General features: G+C 39.7%; 3 protein-coding genes across 4 annotated transcripts; 2 read left to right on the top strand and 1 right to left on the bottom strand.

Annotated features, from left to right (window-relative positions):
- Window positions 1-1166: 1166 nt before the first annotated feature.
- Window positions 1167-6369, bottom strand: LOC143861019 (cytochrome P450 CYP72A616-like). The gene is made up of 6 exons (XM_077371904.1): window positions 6046-6369; window positions 3859-3862; window positions 3474-3699; window positions 3049-3293; window positions 2077-2464; window positions 1167-1808 (listed from the first exon to the last, which is right to left on the bottom strand). Exons 1-6 carry the CDS (start codon window positions 6308-6310, stop codon window positions 1383-1385), a joined length of 1554 nt encoding a protein of 517 aa, XP_077228019.1. The 5' UTR covers window positions 6311-6369; the 3' UTR covers window positions 1167-1382.
- Window positions 6370-7886: 1517 nt separating this feature from the next.
- LOC143860742 (cytochrome P450 CYP72A616-like) lies at window positions 7887-12788 on the top strand. Of its 2 annotated transcripts, none has more exons than XM_077371554.1 (5): window positions 7887-8253; window positions 9491-9711; window positions 9941-10185; window positions 11579-11966; window positions 12224-12788. In XM_077371554.1, exons 1-5 carry the CDS (start codon window positions 7980-7982, stop codon window positions 12647-12649), a joined length of 1554 nt encoding a protein of 517 aa, XP_077227669.1. In that variant the 5' UTR covers window positions 7887-7979; the 3' UTR covers window positions 12650-12788. The 2 variants fall into 2 exon arrangements, with proteins under 2 accessions (XP_077227669.1, XP_077227670.1); XM_077371555.1 differs by having other exon boundaries at window positions 11579-12075; window positions 12224-12389.
- A 5398-nt stretch (window positions 12789-18186) lies between these two features.
- LOC143861017 (cytochrome P450 CYP72A616-like) lies at window positions 18187-20267 on the top strand. Its single transcript, XM_077371903.1, has 3 exons — window positions 18187-18692; window positions 19361-19581; window positions 19690-20267. Exons 1-3 carry the CDS (start codon window positions 18419-18421, stop codon window positions 19960-19962), a joined length of 768 nt encoding a protein of 255 aa, XP_077228018.1. The 5' UTR covers window positions 18187-18418; the 3' UTR covers window positions 19963-20267.
- The last annotated feature ends 1956 nt before the right edge of the window (window positions 20268-22223 follow it).

Here is a 22223-nt window from a genome sequence, read left to right as displayed (position 1 = left end):
AGCCATGGCAATACGCACAGACGAGAACGCGGCTGGCCGAAGCTTGGTGGGAGCTGCGGAGATGGGTTTACAGGGCCAAGAACATGATAGAGATGAAGAAATTTGAGATGACAAAGGTTGATCGAGGCAGAGAGCATAAATGCCTAAATGATGAAGGCTCCGCCGGAGCTCCGGCAAGTTCCCCGGAGAAGATGGCCGAAAGAAGAAATTTCATCTCTCTCTCTCTCTCTCTTCTTCTCAGATCTCAGATGCTGGGGATTGGATCGGAGGTGGGTGAGGTGGAGGTAGCAACAGATTTTAGGAAAAAATGAAAGGGGTTTGGGTTTTTGGGATTTTGCAGAGAAGAAGAAGAAGAAGGTGGGGTTGCTGGCCGTCGGAGGAGGTGGCCGGCCGATCGGAGCTCCGGCACCATTGCCGGAGGAGTGACGAGAAAACCCCCCTTTCTCTCTCTCTCTGCAATTTCTCTCTCTCTCTCCCTCCATCTGCCAGAATGAGATCCTCGTCCTCCCTCTCTTCTCAAATCTGAGATCTCAGATCTGAGATCTAACAATAATCGGCCGGCTTGGAGGAGGAAGAGACGCAGAAGAAAAAGAAGAAGAAGATGAGGAAGAAGAAGAAGAAGAAGGGTTGGGATTTGGGATGAAGAGGTGGCGGCGCGAAACGATCGGAGCTCCGGCACCCTTGCCGGAGAAGAAAAACCCCATTAATCTCTATCCCTCTCTCTCTTATTTTCCACGAAAAATCCACAGCCCTCTCTCCTTGATTTTTTTTTATAATGAAATAAAGAAAATGATATCGACACTCTCACCTGATTAGCGCGCGGAAAATGATAGGGCACGCCCGCCACCTTTGTCCTATTCATCACAGGATAATCCACCCTCCTTATCATCTGGATACTCTTTGCTGTGGCTAAATCACCCCCCTTCTGGTCAGCATTGCGCGCATTCTCTCGGTTCGTTAACTGAGCAAACGCGCTCGGATTTCAATGAAATTTCACGGGGATCTTAGGGAGACCTTAAGCTACCCTAGGGTTCAATTTGGGACCCCAGCTCACTGATTTGACGAAGCTTCTCACAAACAACTCGAACTTGGGTCCGGTCAAAATGGGGTGTCTACAGGCAACAACACAGCAGATGTGTTGGGTTCAACCCAAGGCTAGAATATCTACCTCATGCAATGTCTGCGAGCAGATTCCTTCCTCAAACTAAGATAACTGTATCTTCCTTCTGCACAAAGTTTTATGACATGAAGTTAGGTTACAACACATCCCAAATAGACATTGAATTCAACTCCGCTGAAGGATACCCGTATGAAATAACACCGTTCATAATACTGATAAGTGATTCTGACAGTAATCAAGGATGTTGATGGAAAAGATGATCTCAGAGTTTTTTTAAGATAATCTGAATACCATGTTGGGGTTGAAGTGTTATGACAGTGTAAGGTGCATGAGCATATGTGGGCGACAGCTCAAATGAGAAGTGTTGTAGAATCATGGCCAAAGCGAGCTTAGCTTCTATCAGGGCAAAGCTCTGCTCAATACATATACGTGGGCCCCAACCAAAGGGGAAGAATGTAACTTGATTCTTTGTTGCATTTGAAACACCACCTGAGAATCTCTCTGGTTTGAACTCATCCACATCGTCGCCCCATATTTCTGGATCATGATGAATAAAGAGCGTTGGCAGAGAGAATTCTACCTCAGGTGGGAAGTCGATTCCTCCGAGTATCATTCTCTTGTAAGTGCGCCGAATAAGTAAAGTCAAAGGCGGGTATAGTCGGAGAACCTCATACAGAATCAATGTTACCTGCAATAGAAATTTCAAGAATTTCAGACACCATATGGCTTCCTCTAGTGTTACAAATCATTGTGACATTGTATGCCGAAACATCTAATATGTTACTATGTCTAGATTCAATGGAAGAACTAAACAAGTAGGTGGCATTTAACAAATTAGGGTAAGGAAAGCAAATCCTTTCTCCTCTTAGTCTATGGGATTAAATTCATCAGACTGAGATTTGCAGCTATCAGTGTTAGTTAAAATATTGAAGAGAATGTACCAAGCAATTACTCACAATCTTTAGGTGGCTTAAGCCATCAAAGTCTGGTTTATTTTTCCCAAAGAGTTGTAAAACTTCTTCCCTTGCTTGTTGTTGCCAGGTTGGATGCATACTCAATGCAACCATTGTCCAAGCCAACAAAACAGAAGTCGTTTCCTGCCCAGAAAAGTAGAATAGCTTGCACTCCTCTATCACGTCTTCGGTCGTCATTCCACTGTTCTTGGAGTTCCCATTTTCCTGAGAGTCGTTAAAGTTGGATTCCATCATAATTCCCAGTAAGTCATCATTATTGGCATCTCCTAATTTAATAGCCTTTTCTCTCTTCTTGATAATACCCGTTAACAGAGCTCGCACTTCTTTCTCAATTTCTTTTCTCCTAATGTTCTTCTTTGTGGGCAGAAATGAATAGATAATGTTGGTTAAGTAATAGAATATGCAGTTTATGATAATTATCGTATGGGGTACTTACTTCACCCTTTCTACCTCTCTATTTTCCATTGATAATGGAATTAGAAGGGTTCCTCAGAATAGCCTAGAAGTTGAAGGCCCTATCTGCATTGACTTCATTTACCTTAACCATAGCATTTATTGCCTCTGCTACAATGCTGCTACCCCTACTGCTGTTTCTAGTACTGTCAATGGGACCAGCCTTGGAACAGAAGTAACATAGATAATTAATTCGGAAACATATTGTGTAAAATGAAGGTTTAGATTCAATCAATCCTGGGAATATTGGAGATGACATCCTACAGCTTCTAAAACTAAAGGTATCACTTGTCAACAATCATATATAGAGGATTTTAGTACTAAAATCCAATGATAGGACTGGAAGTTTTTCCTGTCATTACCTTCTGGAGTAGTTCAAAGAGATTCTATGGTACTTTAGTTTAGGATTCCTATTCCATGAAATTGTGTTATTGATATGCTTTTCTTATGGTTTATGAACATGAGTAAGACTGCAAGAGAGAGCAAGTAAAAGGAACAAACCTGAAGCCAGGGATGTATACGGACCGGGCTGCTTCGATCACAAGCTGAGCCTGTTCTGTTTGGAGTTGGAAAATCCGCCTTCCTTCTTTGTAGTTGCTACCAAATGCCGTCCGAGAGATCACATCTCCAGTTAAAGTCTGGAGTTCTGGCCACACATCTAATTCACAGGAACCTTGAGAACCAACCGATTGCTCCCATCTGCTAATTAATTCACAACAGCAAGTAGAGAATGCTGGTAGCATCCGCTGTAACAAACAAAAACCATAAAATTTAACCACAGGCGAAAACTAACAAGAATGTGTGGTTTGTCATTAACCACAAATTGTGGAACAAGTCGCTTGTTCTTCAAGTTTTATTTTTGTCATCACAAGTCTTGTTTGGTAGATGTTCCAGGGATTGTTTAATGTTATGAGATGGGAAATAACCTTCAATTTCTCTTCGTGGAAGGCTGGGTTTATGATCCTCCTGTGTTTGGCCCACTTCTCACCATCGTAGTTCACAAGCCCTGTTGCCAACAACTTTGTGACTGGGTTTGCTTTTACCTTCCCAAAGTGACCAAACTTGTTCGACAGAATTTCCCTTATCAGTTCTGGATCCATGAGGTTCACCCTGGCTGTTGTTCCCATCCAAGTAACAGACATTTTACCTGCACTTTACAGTCTAAGAATTTTAGTAATTGGACCGATGAAAGAAGAAGAGTTTTACTACTTAAACTAATGAAAAACTCATTATATTAAAAGACAGAGACTTCTAGTACAACTGCGATGGAAAGTAAGGAAGCCCAACACAATCAGACATCAGAACAAATACTTTTCTTTGAAGTTCTGCCCACATAATATGCAATAGAGAATGTTGAAAACCATTTCAAGTGGAACAGAACAGATAACATTGTCATATGGGCAAGACCTTAAAAATCAAAACCCATTTCAAAATCTAACTTGAGTGAACAGAATAAGCTATTACAGAATTAGTCAACTATCCAACCTTTTTTTTTTTTTTTTGAAATGGCAAAGATATATTATAAAATAAGGGGGGACCGAGATGGACCACACCCAAATGTACAAGGAAGGAAAAGGAAAGAAAAATACAATAAAGCAAAAAACAAAAATACAAAATATACTACAGAGGGAGAAAATCAAACTACTCCAACTCCATATGACCAACCCCACTTCTAGCTAACGCATCCGCCTCCCCATTAGCATTCCTCTTCACGTGATCAGAGGCAATAGACAAACTCGATATTAGATCCTCAATTTCATAAAAAAGGATAAAAATCTCCAAGGAGGCAATGCCACTCTTTTCAACCAACGAATCACATTGAATGAATCACCCTCCACAATGGTATTATCTAAGCACTCTCGATCTAATCTCATGATACCATGATATGCCGCCATCACTTTTGCCTCTGAAGCATCACATCTCTCCAAAAGAACCTGAATAGGCCCACACAACCTCTCCACTGTCATTACGGAACAAACCGCCAACCCCAGCCGGATCCGGACTTCCAATACTCGAACCATCAAAATTCAATTTCCACTTCCTAAAAGTAGGAGCCTCCCAATGCTGAATAATCCGAGGTCGATTTTCCCTACTGAAGCAAACTACCCTCCATCCCTCCCATAGACCAAATGCCGATACAAAGCGGAAGGATGGAAGACATTTTACCCAAGATATCGATAGTGCAATAATTTTCATGTACAAACAATGAGGCGATTTGGCAATCCCTTCAAACACTCTAGAATTTCTTTCTTTCCAAATCACCCACCAAGAAACTTCTATCCATCCAATTTAAAAAAGAAGGCAAAATAAAGCCTAATGGCTAGTTTGGACGTGCAATCTAAATAGGCCCGCCCATTTATTGAAGTACTTGTTGATGCACTTTTTTAGGTAAGTTTTCTAGGAAAATTTTCAATGTTTTCCATGTAAAATGGGCATAAAACAATTTTTTTGCCCATTTTTTCACTTAAAAATAGGTATAAAGCTTGTTTTACGCCTAAAGAAAGCAATCTATGCTCTACCGGTGATTCTTTTTCTTGGGAAAGAAATTTGCTTAAATAAATCTTCGTTAAGGAAAATGCTGACCACAAAAATTTTCCATATGACCAAACATGCCTTTTAGTGGCTGCTTGGATGTAGGGATTTTTTTATTTTTGCTTTTGCTTTTGTTTCTTGCAATTTCCATGGAAAATTAATTTGTCAGCGTTTGGTAAATCATTTTCCAAGATTTTTTTTTCTAAAATTGAAAATTTATATAATTTTTCAAGGAAAACTGCAAACCTACCTACTGGGCCCTAGAAGTTTAGTTTCCATGGAATAATTTTTCAAAAAAGTGATCGATAGATTTGCCCCTTTTCTTCCCCCGTTTCCCGGCCTACCCCCACTCTGCTAGTGTGGGGTAGAGTAGGAAAATAATGCAAACCAATACATCATTCATTTATGACAAGAAGCATTACATCACTCATTTTAGGAAAATATGAAAATATATCAGTTCCCTTTCATTTTATCTAGATCCACACTTCCTTTTGGATTGTGTAGCAAAGAAGCAGTACATCATTCATTTTAGGAAAATGATTATGGTTGCACCCTGTTTTCCAGTTTTCCACACCTTTTGGGCGTGTTTGGCAAGTAGGGTTGCAACTTAGGTCGGGTTGAGGCCAACCCGAAACTGACCAGATTTCCAACCCGACGAGGTTCAACCCGACCCAACCTGAGGAACCCTTTTTTCCGACCTGAACCCAACCCTGTATGAGTTTTTAAGCTTACAAAAATAAAATTGATAAAAAATATCGGGTTTCACTTGGGTCGGGTTGCCCAAGCCCTCAACCCGAACCCGACTTGAACTCAAACCCGGGTTGGGAAAACTCAACCTGAACCTGACCCCGACCCGAACTCAACCCAACCCTACCTTCTTTCTTTTTTTTTTTTTTTACGGGTTAAACACGACCCGAGTTGCACCCCTAGACTTCTCATTCTCTCCTACAAAAGAATGGCTGGAACGGATCGTTTCATATTGGAAGGGAAAGACACGTGGAGCGATCTGGTGAGACAGATTCATAGGTTTTGATTGTTCTTTCATCATAGTGCTGAGGATATCCTTCATGTTGCCGTACAGCAGTTTGTAGGGAGGGCCTTCGATCCCATGTTCCTTCAAATACCTCCCCAGCTTCATGGGTCTCCACCAAATCGAGTAAACTAATCTCGAGATCCATGAAACCAGCAAAACACAAGAAATCAACAGAGAAATGAACAGAAAATCACCCATCTTTTCTTAAGAAGAGAAAGCTCCCCAACGGACACCCGAATTAAATAACCATGAGTTGGTCTGTGTTTAAGCATCGACTGCAATGAAAACAGCTCTCCATTTTCGCTAAATGACGGACATGCCCTTTCTAGAAATTAGTACAATTCGCCTAATCTTTCTCTGCCTTTTTCCTAACACTGAACGTCTCACAATTGTTCATCTCGTGGGCTGGGTCCCACTTTGAACGGGGAAAGGCATTGGTACCATTCTCTTTTATCACATAATTTTTCTCTTTATAGGTTGTTTGACATTTATTCGGGACGTCGAGGTGCAGTGTAAGATGCCAATGGGGGCCCCTCAATCCTTCCCATAATCTCTTTATAGGCACATGTGAAATTTTTGTCCATGATGTTTTAGTAAAATTTTGGTCCAATCCCATGTTTGGTTGCCTTTTAGCACTAGAATTCTTTTAATCCCACTAGTGTAAAGATTGCTTTTGTGATGAATTTTTTTAATCCCACTCTTGTAATGCTTGCCTTTTCATCCCATCCCAAAATAATCTTGGGAACCGAAAATAAGCTTGAGAAGAATGTTTTTCTTCCCAACAGTTCAAGTAACCAAACAAAAGTTTTTTTTCCCACCATAGTCCGGTCAACCACACATGGGATTTTTATTTTACCGGGATACTTCTAGGACTTTCTTTTTCCACCAATCTCCTTGGATTTTTTTTCTCCCATATAAATCCCTGGAACCAAAAAAAACCCGGCAACCAAACAGAGGTGTATAGATCGGAGGGTTGGGACTATCATCCTATATAAATGTCAAGTATAGATCGGAGGGTTGGGACCATCATCCTATATAAATGATTTTTTAGGCACAAACATGGACGGTTTGGATCATCCTATAGTGTGGTCCATACAGTTCTTTTTGAAATACGAGCTATATGGGCTTACCCCACATAAAATCTCTGTTTTACATATGACATCTGTATTATTTTCAAAGCTCGCTCCCCCATTGGAAGAGACCTGTACGACCGAGATTCAAATCATTGATTTTTGTCTTTGTTAACCTTTATAGATGAGGCAGCCATGTGATGGGGACTAGGATCACGTAGTCGGTTTATGTGGATCTACCAAATCAACGGCCTGGATCATATGAGTGCTACTTTGTCACTCAAATTTGATCATTAAGATCATATCTTAACCATCATCCTTTGTAAGATCATATCGAACACACGTCATGGCTGAAGTCACGCAGTTTGGAACTTGTAGCCTGTAATCCTCAGAACAGAAGTCTTTCTATATTTCTGTTTGTCCTTCACATAGAAGACAGGTCCACAAAGATGTTGCCACCCATTTGGAACTTGATTATTGCAATTTGTAACTTAAACCACTGCTGTTCAGGATGGGTCCCATACCAAGTTGGGTCCCACATAGTCTCATATCCATATAGGACACTACTAGGACAGTAACATTGTCCAAGGCCTCAGCACTAATCCAACCTCAGGTTGTTTTTCCCAATCCTAACCCAAGAGGAGGCTGTCCTTAGTAAACAAAAGGGTCGAATATATCGCTTCCCTTTAAAAACCACCGTTTGGTTATTTTATCTCGTGTCTCGTGTGTCAGTGGTGGAGCTTTTCTCTGCTTGGGGAGTGAGTCGAGTGACCACAGAGCCGAGACTGTAAAAGAAAATGGGTGATTTGCTCTCAATTGCTCTCTGGATTTCTTGTGTTTTGCTGGTTTTATGGATTTCAAGATTAGTGTATTCGATTTGGTGGATACCCATGAAGCTGGAGAGGTATTTGAAGGAGCAAGGGATCAAAGGCCCTCCCTATAAATTGTTGTACGGAAGCCTCAAGGATAACATCAACTTGGTCAAGAAAGAATCATCAAAACCTATGAATCTTTCTCACCAGATTGTTCCACGTGTCGCTCCTTTCCTATATGAAACGGTGAAGAACTACGGTAATCTTTCATTCTTGTTCTACTTTGTTTATTTTTTTGAAAAAGTTTGTTTCCATTTTAAAACTTATTTTCAGTTTGTGGGTTTTCTTGATTAAAAAATTGTTTCCTTGGATTTTATATTCAAAGGTTCTTGTCCGATATTCACCAATTTTGCTTTCATTTTATGTTTTTAGTTTATCTAGTTTTGGTTTGTAATATCTGATTCGTTTGGAATCGGGCTCCAAAGTGAAATGTCGACCCTCCTGGTCCCCCCCGCCGCCGGGGTCTCTGAAGCTTAATTTTGACGGTTCCTCTATAGGTAACCCCGGATCGGCTGGAGTAGAGGGGTTATGTCGGAATCACAAAGGGGAAGTCATTTGGGCCTATTCGGGGCCTATTGGATTTGCCGACTCGTCTGAGGCGGAGGTTAGAGCCGTTCACAGTGGGATCCTCTCCTTGCCTCGCTTGGAGTGCGACAGTCTGATAGTCGAAGGCGATTCCGTAAATGTTATTCGCTGGCTTTCGGGAGTCGCTTCTCCCCCTTGGCGATTTGTGCCTTTCTTTGAGGAGATAGAGGATAGAGGAAAGGGTTACTCCATGGTCTTTCAGCATGTCCGGAGATCGGCCAATGTGGCAGCCGACTCTCTGGCTAAGAGTGGAGTTTCTCGGGCCGAATTGGAGTGTTTTGACTATCTCCCCCCCTTGACTTATTGTCTTGCTATTTTCTTTGCTCATTGTTCCGCAAGGACCATCTCGGTTCTGCTTACTCATACATATAAATATTTATTCTGTTGCCTTCTTCAAAAAAAAAAATATCTGATTCGTTTGGGTGCAATTTGTCGTAAACTTGCAATCTAGTTACATTAGAATCCAATTTTTGTAACTGGGGATGTAATCTAATTGGATTATGGGTGCAATTCATGTCAACTTTTATTGCAAGTTTACTGAGAAATTGCACCTGAAATCCGATTAGATTGCAGACCCAATTTTGATTTTTAATGAGTCCCACATGACAATATTATCTTTTCTGTTCTGCTTCAAATGATTTTCAACATCTTCTCTTGGAACATTCTATTGCATATTATGTAAGCAGGGCTTCTAATAAAAGATTTCTTAGTTTCCATAGCTGTTGCAGTAGAAAGTTTTGTCTTGGGCTTTTTTAGTTTCCATAGCTGTTGCACTAGAAAATCTTGTCTTTTCCTTTGAGTTTTTTCCTTAGTCCTTGTAATTACTAAAATTCTTAGGCTGTAAAACGCAGGTAAACTATCTGTAATTTGGATTGGAACAACTCCCAGGGTGAACATCATGGATCCAGAGCTGATGAGGGAAATTCTCTCGAACAAGTTTGGTCACTTTGCAAAGCCAAAATCAAACCCGCTCACTAGGTTGTTGGCAACAGGGCTCGCAAACTATGACGGTGAGAAGTGGGCCAAACACAGGAGGATCATTAACCCAGCCTTCCACCTAGAGAAATTGAAGGTTACTTCCCATTTGATAACACTGAACATTTGTGCTTTTATTTAGAACATCAACCAAACAAGACCTGTTTCTTTCATGAAAAAGACATTCAAAAACTGAAATGTGATGCCATGGAAAAAGAAATGAACATATTAAAGAAGTACCATGATCTATATTTCAACAAATACAACTGGTTAGTTTTTTGGTGATACCTGGTATAGTTAAATTTTCTCTTTTGTGTTTGTTACAGAGGATGCTACCAGCTTTCTGTACTAGTTGTAGTGAAATGATTAGCGGATGGGAGCGCTTGGTTGGTTCTCAAGACTCATGTGAATTAGACGTGTGGCCTGAACTTCAGACTTTAACTGGAGATGTGATTTCTCGGACCGCATTTGGGAGCAACTACAAAGAAGGGAGGCGGATATTCCAACTCCAAACAGAACAGGCCGAGCTTCTGATCCTAGCTGTTCAGTCCATATACTTGCCAGGCTTCAGGTTTGTTTTTCTTTTTACTTTCTTTCTCTCACTCATGTTCGTCAGCAATAAGAAAAGCATATCAATAATGCAAATTCATGGAATAGAATTCCTACACTAAAGTACCATTGAATCTCTTTAAACCACTCTATAGGCAGGAAAAACTTCCACTCCTATCTTTGGATTTTAATGCTGAATGGTAGAAATTTTGTGAATTGTCAAAGTTCTGATTCAAAATTTTGTTTGTTATTAATATTTTGACACCCCTACAATTTGTTGTTTGAAACAAAATTTGATTTGTCTTAAGGACGGCGTATACATATGTACTGTAATCTTACTATCGGCCATATATTTCTTGCTTTTGTGTTTATCTTATTGTGGACTTATAAAAAAATGATTCTGAATTTTTTTTGTGTTTCATTTATGAAATAGAATCAATCTAACCCCTATTCTGGTTAACACTAAGGCCCTGTTTGGATGTCAGGATTTTCTTGAAAAGTATGGAAAGGAAAAACTTCTTTCCAGAATTTCCTGCTTTTCTGCTGTTGGATTAGGTAGAGAAAAATAATAACTTAAACCACTGCCGTTCAAGTTTTATTTAGAAGTACCTTTAATTTATGATGATATCCCTCAAAATAAGCCATAACCATATATCACTTCCCTCTGAATCATGGAAAGGAAAAAAAAAAAAAAAATTCTTCCAGAAAAATTCTTTCTATAATCTGAACAGGGCCTGAATATCTAGCCTTCTTAGTTTACTATTTAAGTTCCAATACTGGAGCATTTCTGTACCCTAAAATTCTAATGATGTAATTCCTTATATAGCACATTTATGTAGTTTCATTACTGGAGCACTTTGCTCCTGCTGTTATATCCATTGTCCTAAATAGTGGAGATGCAACCCAATTTCCTCTTGGTTGTCCCCCTGCTGCAAAATGAAGCTTTCACACAAGTGAGTGTGCAAGTTACCTAGCTTAGTTTTGGTTTTAACCTAGCTTAGTGTTAGTTTTAAAGACTCTTCGATGTCATCTCCAATATTCACAGGATCTATTGAATCTAACCCTTCCTTTTACCCTATAACTTTTCATATCAGGATTCTATCAACCATAATATAATTTTCTGATTATATTATATCTTTACCTAAAATTGGTAAAATAATGATGATCTTCAGCGAAGTTACAAATAGTAATCATATGCCCAATATGATATTTGGTACTTGAGCACCATTGACAATACTAGAAAAGATAAGTAGTAGTAGTAATTTAACAGTGGCAATATATGGTGTGGTTAAGGTAGATGAAGACGATGTAGTTAGGGACTTAAACGTCTAGGCTATGCTGAGTAACCCTTCTAATTCCATAATTATCATAAACTGTATATTCTATTACTTCACTAACATTATCTATTGATACAGGTTTTTGCCCACAAAGAGGAACAATAGGAGAAATGAAATTGACAGAGAAGTGAGAGCTCTGTTGACGGGTATGATCAAGAAAAGAGAAAAGGCCATTAAATTAGGAGATGTCAATAACGATGACTTATTGGGTTTGCTAATGGAATCCAATTTTAAAGAGTTTCCGGAAAATGGGAACTTTAAGAGCATTGGAATGACGATTGAAGACGTGATACAGGAGTGTAAGCTATTCTACTTTGCTGGGCAAGAAACGACATCCGTTTTGTTGGTTTGGACAATGGTCCTGTTGAGTATGCATCCATCTTGGCAACAACATGCAAGGGAAGAGGTTTTACAAGTCTTTGGGAATAACAAACCAGATTTTGATGGCTTAAACCACCTAAAGACTGTGAGTAATTGCTTGGTACATTCTCTTCAATATATTAACTTGTGCGGAGGCATAGGTAGATGCAATCCCAGTCTCTTGAATTTAATCCCACAGACTAAAGGGAGAAATGGTTTGTTTACCTAAGCCAAATTTGTTGGAAGCCATCTACTTGTTCAGTTCTTCGATTCAATATAAACATATTAGATATTTTAATATGCAATGTCACAATGATTTTTAACACCACATGGTGTCTGAAATTCTTGAAATATCTAATGCAGGTAACCATGATTCTATATGAGGTTCTCCGATTATACCCGCCGGTGGCTTCACTTGTTAGGCGCACATACAAGAGAATGAGACTTGGAGGAATCGACCTCCCACCTGAAGTACAACTCTCTCTTCCAACGCTCCTTATTCATCATGATCCTGAATTATGGGGCGATGATGTGGATGAATTCAAACCAGAGAGATTCTCAGGTGGCGTTTCAAAGGCATCAAAGAATCAAGCTGCATTCTTCCCCTTTGGTTGGGGCCCGCGTATATGTATTGGGCAGAGCTTTGCCTTGATAGAAGCTAAGCTAACTTTGGCCATGATTCTACAAAAGTTCTCGTTTAAGCTATCGCCCACCTATGCTCATGCACCTTACTCTCGTATAACCATTCAACCCCAACATGGTGCTCAGATTATCTTACAAAAACTCTGAGATAATCTTTTCCATCACCAAACTCCCATTGTAAAGCTGCTTAATTTCGTACGAGTATCGTTCAGCTGAATTGAATCCAATGTGTATTTTCTATGCGCTACAACCCACCTTCATGACATAAAAATTTCTGTTCATCTGAGTGAGGGCAAATACTAGGAGGTAATGTATTTCGAGGTAAAGCATTTTGCTTAATCTACTTACCCTTAGTAGTTTACCCTTGAATAACTTCTGGTGTTCCAATGTGCAGTGAAAACTTAAGACGTATTTGATTTTCAATGTTCCAATTACTATATATGGTAGGTGGTAAATGCGTAACTTTTCTAAACCATCAATTTTACACCTATTAAATCAAAGGTCTAGAATCATTATCTCAAGAATTTTTTTCGTACCCCAAGTTGCCTATGATAGACAACACTTGATAAGAGAGCAAGTACTTTTGCTTTTAGCTTTGGAAAATAAACTAGGAAGCAACATGAACGGCATAAAGTAGAACACATTAGGCTGAATAATCAGCTAAAACTTCAGGTAGATGTTACATGGACAGCAGAGTCCATAGTATAAGACATGGGATGCACAATTTCTCCAATACTGCTAAAGTAAAACCAAGCTACAAGGGCGCTCCCATTGGTCCATCACTCCATCTTAAGAAAGTGCACTTACGGTGGCATGGGAAAAAAAAAATGAAAATGGCCTTAACAAACATAACATTAAATAAACCATAAATGCATTTGGTTGGAAAGGACCAATGGGAGCAGCCCCTGTAGCTGGTTTTTGCGAGGGCGCCCTTCATTCTATCATTCCTCTAGATTTCTCTATACCTAGTTTATGGATTATTGGAAAAGGGTACTTTGGTAATTTTATAAGATGGGTATTTTCAATTTGAAATATACATTGTTAAAGAGATTAAATAACACCATCAACAACTTAAGCTTTTGAAGTCACTGGTTGTTTCACATTGTAACGGAGCAAAAAGGCCTGATTTCAAACCTCCTTGATAGTAAGAATCCACATGCAATGGCCAAACCCACAGGAGGGGCCACGTGTATGTTAGGACCTGCGTGAGGGGGAGTGTTAAAGTATAAAAGATTAAGTAACACCTTCTCCAACCGCTTACGCTTTTGGAGTTACTGGTTGTTTCACATACATGTTTTGGTAATTTTCAAAAGGTAAGGGTATTTTGGCTATTTTATATAAGGTCATGATATTTTGGCTATTTTTCTATGAGATAAGGGCATTTTAGCCATTTCTTATGAGATGAGGATATTTTCGTCATTTTCTTTGAGATTGGGGTATTTTAGCTATTTTCTAAGAAAATAAATTATGTAGTCATTTTATATGAAATATGGATATTTTTGTTATTTTCGATGAATCCATCGGTAAATATGGGTCTTTTGAGCATTTTTTACGAGATTGGGTTATTTTGGTCATTCTCAAAAAATAATTAAATAATTCAAATAGTCCTGATATGTTGGTATCAGGACTATGGTTTTAAATTTCGGCCGAAATCCCAACATTTGGAATTTCGCGAAATACCAAATTTCGCGAAATTGGTATTTCAGTTTCGGTGGGGACCGAAATTTAGAGAAAATGTCTTTTAAAAAAGAAAAGAAAAGAAAGAAATGTTACAAAATTTCGGATATCAGTGGGGTCCGAAATCGGTACCTCTAAATTCTCATGTTGTATATTCTAACAATAGAAATCACTTCACTTCGAGGGTAAAACACTTCAAAGAGACTACTTTCTTGGAAGTACCCCTTTGAGGTTCACGGAGAGTCACATAATTGATGTTTTGTCTTTGTTAAACCTTATGGATGAGGCAACCTGTAAGGGGAACAATGATCATGTAAGTCGTTTCATGCGGGATCTACCGAATCAACGGCTTGGATCACATGGGTGCCAGTTGTGACTCAAATTTGGCCATCAAGATCATATCTTAACAATCATCATCCTTTGTAAACTCGTAAATTTTAAGCTCAATTTTGATCACATCTTAACAAATCATCCTTGAGAGCTAGACCCGGCAAGAATTGACCTGGACCTGCCTGTCGATCCGGCTTGCCCATAATTTCCGGGTCCGGGTCAACATTTTCTGACCCGTTTCTAAGTTGACCGGTGGGTCAAACCGGCCCGTCAAAACTGGGTGGGTCCGGGTGGACCCGCGGGCGCCTGTAGAAGTGAAACAAATTAGTTTTTCCGTAATTGTCATATTTCCCTACCTATTCTTTGTAGTTTTTTTCCGTAATTGTCATATTTCTATACCTATTCTTTGTATTTTTCCGTAATTGTCATATAAAAGTACCATTTTCAGTACTTTTTTCCCTAATTTTCTACTTTACAACACTTTTTCCGTAAGCTTCCTCCATAACTTTAGTATATGATTATTATTGGAGAAAAGTACGGAATGCGAGTTGATGTTTAGTGAAATTACGGATTGCGGGCCGTTTTAAAACAAGAACAAAAAACAGGCTAATATTCAAAATCGGGTTGGAAAAAGACCCTGATACCCTTCTCACATCAACAGAAACGTCATTCAGCCTCATTTTTCATTACTGGCGTGTTTCACGAGGTTCTTTTGGTTTGTCTGGTATTTGAACTGATAGAAGTCACAGAACCTTGGGTTCGTTTCTATCTTGGCCGTCGAAAATACCTAGAGACGGATGGATGCTTGACACGTGTTGAAAAACTTTTTGGAATGCTAGAGGCTCTATACATAGTCAGTTTGGTTTGGATTGAAATCTTTCTGTGAACCCAGAGTCCTTGGGTTCCTTTAAATCTCGGTCGTCGCCAATATGAACAGACGGTCGGATCCACAACATATGGACATCAATATGAAACGGTGGCGTCTTCTAATAATACCCCCTTCTGTAACTATTATTCCCCTCTCTGTAACTATTATCTCCATCGGCGTACCCATTATTTCCGCCGGCGTACCCATTATTCCTATTCCCCTCTCTGTAAACATTATTTCCATCGGCGTATCCATTATTTCCGCCGGCGTACCTATTATTCCCCTCTCTGTAACCATTATTTCGTTTCCGCCGTCGTACCCATTATTCCTATTCCCCTCTCTGTAACCATTATTTCCATCGGCGTACTTATTATTTCCGTCGGCGTACTCATTATTTCCCTCTCTGTAACCATTATTTCCATCGGCGTACCCATTATTTCCACCGGCGTACCCATTATTTCGCTTTCTGTAACTATTATTTCCATCGGCATACCCATTATTTTCTACAGGTGTACCCATTATTTCTATCTTGGCCGTCGGAAATACCTAGATACGGATGGATGCCTGACACATGTTGAAAAGATAAGTGAGAAAAGATAACGTCTACCGTTTAAGCCAAAAGATAAGTGAGAAAAGATAACGTCTACCGTTTAAGCCAAAAGATAAGTGAGAAAAGATAACGTCTACTGTTTTAAGCCAAAAGATATGTGAGAAAAGATAACGTCAGTGTTCCAAAAAGTACAATAGCACCGGGGTTCCAAAAAAGTTTTCCAACCTGTCAAGATCCATCCGTCTCTAGTTATTTCCGACGGCCAAGATAGAAACGAACCCAAGGTTCTTTCGGTTCAAATACACATTGAAATGAACCAGAAGAAGCCTCGTGAATCGGGCCAATTTAAGAGGCAGTAATGAAAAAGGAGGACTCTGTCGATGTCAGAAGGGTATCAGGGTCTTTTGACCACTCGATTTTGAAGTTTAGCCCGTTTTTTGTTCTTGTTTTAAAAGGTGCCTGCAATCCGTAATTTCACTAAACATCGGCTCCCATTCCGTACTTTTCTCTTATTATTGCTAGCTTCTTTCGGTACTTATTATTGCTAGCCACCTTTTTAGAAATAGTATTTCCGTGCAGTTTTCACAAGGTCTAATAAGACAAATCTCTTAACACATACAATTGCAAAGGATGGGCGAGAAGTACCTTTTGGAGAAGGTGGCTAGCAAATACCTATAAAAATCTTGAAAAAACAAAAATTCATTAAAAAAACCGGGTGACCCGGGTCGACCCGACCCGTACGGGCAGGGTGCGGGTCCAAGCTTAGTGACCCGTAAAATTTACGGGTTAGCCCGGTCCGCCGGTTTGCCAGGTCTATTGAGAGCTGCTAGGAAGAAAGGTTGTAATTAGGGGCGGAGCCAGGAATCTACCCGAGGGGGGCAAACAACTCATCAAATTTGTGCACCTCAAATACAGTTCCCATGTAGGTACTTAGGCTCCGTTTCTTTCGACGTAAAATGGGTGCAAAAACAAATTCTACGCTCATTTTTACACTAAAATAACCATAAAATTAGTTTTATGCCCATTTTACGTCGAAAGAAACATAGCCTTGAGAATAGTTCAACACAATCTTAACTTTCAAAATTGCTCAAGGAGTAGAAAAATTTCAAGGCTCAAATGGTATTATATGATCCACCACAATCACAAAGATCCGCGTTTAAAATTTTAGAAAAAAAAAAGGATCCCAAACCGGCATTGAAAATCAACTTTATGTGATGTTTTCATATAAGACAAAAGTGGAGTGCTGTTATCAAAATCAACACACCATTAAGAAGATTTTTATTTACATGGGTGCTGTTATAAAAACAGCATAGGTGTTTTTAAAGCTTTTAAAAACTTCCCTTTTTTAAAACCCATGACCATGAGTTGCATAGGTTCAATTTTGAGTCTCTAAGGGTGTAAACGAGCCGAGCCGAGCCGAGCTTGGCCAGGCTCGGCTCGGCTCGTTAAGCTCAAAAGCTTGGCTCGGGCTCGAACCAGGCTCGGGCTCGGCTCGGCTCGGCTCGGTCAGGCTCGGGCTCGAACCAGGCTCGGGCTCGGCTCGGCTCGGCTCGGTCAGGCTCGGGAGCCGTACCGAGCTCGGGTTATATTATGTTCACACCCCTCATCTTCCCTGGACAGCCCTATTAGTGTAATTTGACTACTTTTTTTATACTATGGGGGGTGGTCCTAGTAACAAATGGAGTTCCAAAAATGAAGTGACATATTTTGCCCCCCCTTTCACTCCCTGGACAACCCTTTTAATGCATAAATTAATATATAATATATATATTTAAATATATTGAATTCTTAACGAGCCTTAACGAGCCGAGCCGAGCCGAGCCTGGCCTAAATTGGGCTCGGCTCGTTAAGCTTAACGAGCCTGGAGAGCTGGCTCAGCTCGGCTCGTTAAGGATTCGAGCGAGCCTCCGAGCCCGAGCCAAAATTGACACCCTTAATTTTGACAGAATAATAAGGTGTCATTATCAAAAGCTAAGTGTGTTGAATTTAGCAAAAGTGGAGTGCTGTTATCAAAATTAGCACACCAATAATAAATCTTTTATTTACATTGATGCTGTAATAAAAACTCATAAAAATAGAATAGGTGTTTTTAAAATCAATGAGTGAGCATGGTTTCAATTTTGACCGGATAACGATGAGATAAAGCAGTCGCGCAGAGGCTAGTTCCACAAATGCCCTTCGGAAACCGACCTTTGCCCCCTTCTAAAGACTAAAGTAATTGAAAAGTTACTGGGTGTAAAGGGCATTTTTGGCAATTTCCAAACGTCTAGAATTTTTTCTCAGATTTTTCAGAGGGGGCAATTGCTCCCCTTCGCCCCGCGTTTGGCTCCGTCTGTGGTTGTAATCCGAAGAAGTCTTCATCACACGTGATGGCTGAAGTCATGCACTTTGAGACTTGTAGCCCCTTGGCTAAAGTCATCCTGGTTCTTATTTATCTGTTCGTGGTGGAGCTTTTCTCTACTTCGGAACTGAACACTGAGCAGATAGAAAAATGGGTGATTTTGTCTCCATTTATCTGTTGATTTCTTGTGTTTTGCTGTTTTTATGGATTTCAAGATTAGTATACTCGATTTGGTGGAGACCCATGAAGCTGGAGAGGTATTTGAAGAAGCAAGGGATCAAAGGCCCTCCCTATAAATTGTTGTACGGCAACCTCAAGGAGAACATCAGCTTGGTCAAGAAAGAATCATCAAAACCTATGAATCTGTCTCACCAGATTGTTCCACGTGTTGCTCCATTCCTATATGAAACCATGAAGAACTACGGTACTCTTTCTATTTTTTTTCTTAGTTTTTTATTTTGTATTTTTTGGGGTTTGTTTCATTTCTTTTATTATTGTTCTGCTTTATTATTATTTTTTTTTTTGTTGAAAAAGTTTGTTTCCATTTTAAAACATATTTCAGTTTGTGGGATTGGCTATTCTGTTGCTTGGATGATTTTAGATTCTTGTCCGATATTCACCAATTTTACTTTTATTTTATGTTTTTGATTTATCTAGTTTTGGTTTGTAAATATCTAATTGGTTTGGGTGCAATTTGTTCGTAAACATGTAATCTAGTTACACCAGAATCCAATTTTTGTAACTGGGTATGTAATTTAATTGGATTATGGGTGCAATTCATGTCAACTTTTATTGCAAGTTTACTGACAAATTGCACCTGAAATCTGATTCGATTGCAGATCCAATCTGGGTGTGCAATCTGGTAAAAGTTTACACAAATTGCACTAGCCAGCTAATTAGATTGCACATCCAAACTAGCCCTTTAGGCTTTGTTTTACTTTTTTGAAATTGGATGGATTGAAGTTTTGCACCAGAAAGTCTTGTCTTGGGCCTCTTTAGTTTCCATAGCTGTTGCACTAGAAAATCTTGTCTTTTTCTTTATTGAGTTTTTTCATCAGTCTTTGTAAGTACTAAAATTGCTGTAAAACGCAGGTAAAATATCAGTTATTTGGAATGGAACAACTCCCAGTGTGAACATCATGGATCCAGAGCTGATAAGGGAAATTCTGTCGAACAAGTTTGGTCACTTTGAGAAGCCAAAATCAAACCCGCTCTCGAGGTTATTGGCAACTGGGGTCGTAACCTATGATGGTGAGAAGTGGGCCAAACACAGGAGGATCATTAACCCAGCCTTCCACCTAGAGAAATTGAAGGTTACTTCCCATTTGATTACACTAAACATTTGCGCTTTTTTTAGAACATCAACCAAACATTTGGTGGTACCTGATATAGTTAAATTTTCTCTTTTGTGTTTGTTACAGAGGATGCTACCAGCATTCTCTACTAGCTGTAGTGAATTGATTAGCAGATGGGAGGAATTGGTGGGTTCCCTAGGCTCCTGTGAATTAGACGTGTGGCCTGAACTTCGGACTTTAACTGGAGATGTGATCTCTCGGACAGTATTTGGTAGCAACTACAAAGAAGGGATGAGGATATTCCAACTTCAAACAGAACAAGCTGAGCTTCTGATCCTAAGAGTTTTGTTGCTATGTTGGGTAACGGTAATGCCAGTACTTCTTCAGATTGGTGGTTAGATACAGGAGCCACTTGTCATGTTTGCAACTTTAAAAAAACTACTAGTTGATGTTGTTGCCGCGAAAGAGACCGTTACAGTGGCCAGTGGAGCCGAGGTAGAGGTGCCTGACGCCGGTACTGCGAACTTGGTCCTTTCTTCAGGACAAATACTAACTTTAAAAATTGTTAAAGTAGTTCTTGCTCTTCAAAAGAATTTAATTTCTATTAGTCTTTTAGACTATATTTTTTAGACTATGCTGGCATATGTACTTCATTTATGTGTGGTAGAGTAACTTTGATTGTTAACTCATACTATTTTGATTGTGCATATTTGATAGATGGTATGTTTGATTTGAGTTTAAATAATGAGACTGTTAGTTAGGTTAGTTCACCGCTAATTGCTCCTAATCTGTTACACAACCGATTGGGACATGTGCACTATCAGAAAATGGTCTAACTTACTAATACTCATAAGATACCATTATATATGTCAATTACATTTGACAAGTGTGAGAGTTAGGGGTGATAGAGAAGGAGAAGATACACATTGACAAAGTTCAAGAAATTATGTGCCTCTCATGGCGTAATCCTTGAAACTACTGCTCCTCTCTCGTCTCAATCAATTGGCATAGCTGAGTGTAAGAACAGGACGTTAACTTCAATGTTAAACTCCATGTTAATGTTAGTTGGCATGCCTAGTTGCATTTGGGGAGAGGCAGCTTTGACTGCAAATCACATCCTAAATCTCTATATGCTCCTCCATGTGATAGAGTACCCAAGAATTTTGTGAGGACTTTGTGACCTACCAATTGGAGAATGATCCATCATCCTATCAGGACGTGATGAGATCTAGGGACTCTATGTTGTGGGCAGAAGCCATTCATGATGAAATGAGCTCTCTGTTAGAAAATCTAACTTGGCAGCTAATCGATTTGCCAAAATGGGCTAAGACTACGGGCTGCAAGTAGATATTTGTATGTGATTATACAAAGTTTGTTATGGTCTTAATCAAGCACCTAAATTGTGACATCAGAAATTTGGCAAAGTAGTAAAGAGCTTTGGGTTTCTGACATATAACTCGGATAAATGCCTTTACTATCGTTTTGTGTCGAATAAGGTCATGATTATTTGTTTGTATGTAGATGTTGATTCTTCTTTCCAATCTCTCTCGGTGATGAGAAATGTGAAACTACCCTTGGGTAAAGACTTCGACATGAAAAGACCTGGGTGTTGTTAACATCATTCTTGGTATGAAAGTAAGTTTTTTGAAAGGCAGGGAATCACCCTTGGCCTCGCCCATTATATGAAAAACTACTTTCCTTTTTGAGGATGCAGTGAGTGCAAACCGATTGAGACACCATTTTGATTATACCAAGAAGCTGATCTCTAAGGAAGAGACAGTGTGAGCCAGTTAGATTATTCTAAACTGATTGGTCATCTCATGTTTGTGTTGTACTAGGCCAGACATAGCCTTTATAGTTGGCATGCTGAGTCATTTTACTAGCACTCCTGGCCATGAGCATAAAAATGCCCTTATGAGGTTGATGAGATACCTTTCGTGTAAGGGTGTCAATTTTGGCTCGGGCTCGGAGGCTCGCTCGAGCTCGGCTCGAATCCTTAACGAGCCGAGCCGGCTCTCCAGGCTCGTTAAGCTTAACGAGCCGAGCTCAATTTAGGCCAGGCTCGGCTCGACTCGTTAAGGCTCGTTAAAATTTTAATATATTTAAATATATATATTATATATTAATTTATGCATTAAAAGGGTTGTCCAGGGAATGAAAGGGGGGGCAAAATCTGTCACTTCATTTTTGGAACCCCATTTGTTACTAGGACCACCCCCATAGTGTAAAAAAAGTAGTCAAATTACACTAATAGGGCTGTCCAGGGAAGATGAGGGGTGTGAACATAATATAACCCGAGCTCGGTAAGGCTCGCGAGCCTGATCGAGCCGAGCCGAGCTTTTGAGCTTAACGAGCCGAGCCGAGCCTGGCCAAGCTCGGCTCGTTTACACCCCTACTTTCGTGTACTCAAGAGTATGCTCTGAACTATGGTGGCCATCCACTTATTGTGGAAGTTTATTCTGATGTATCATGGGGCTCAGAATCAGATGACAGCAAATTTATTGTTGTTGTGTGGAAGTCGAATTGGAACTTTATGCCCTAACTTCAGCTATAGATGAAAGCTAAGGGATACAGAATCTGATTATGGTTATGGTATTCCACTAACTCGATTAAAGATTAGTTCTTTAGTGGGTTAAGGATTAGTTCCTTATGTGTGTTAT

Source organism: Tasmannia lanceolata, unplaced genomic scaffold (assembly GCF_043159265.1).
Source record: "Tasmannia lanceolata isolate RefF3 unplaced genomic scaffold, GAP_Taslan_0.1 ptg000037l, whole genome shotgun sequence".
NCBI classification, from domain to species: domain Eukaryota; kingdom Viridiplantae; phylum Streptophyta; class Magnoliopsida; order Canellales; family Winteraceae; genus Tasmannia; species Tasmannia lanceolata.
This window is presented reverse-complemented; position numbering and strand designations above follow the sequence as displayed.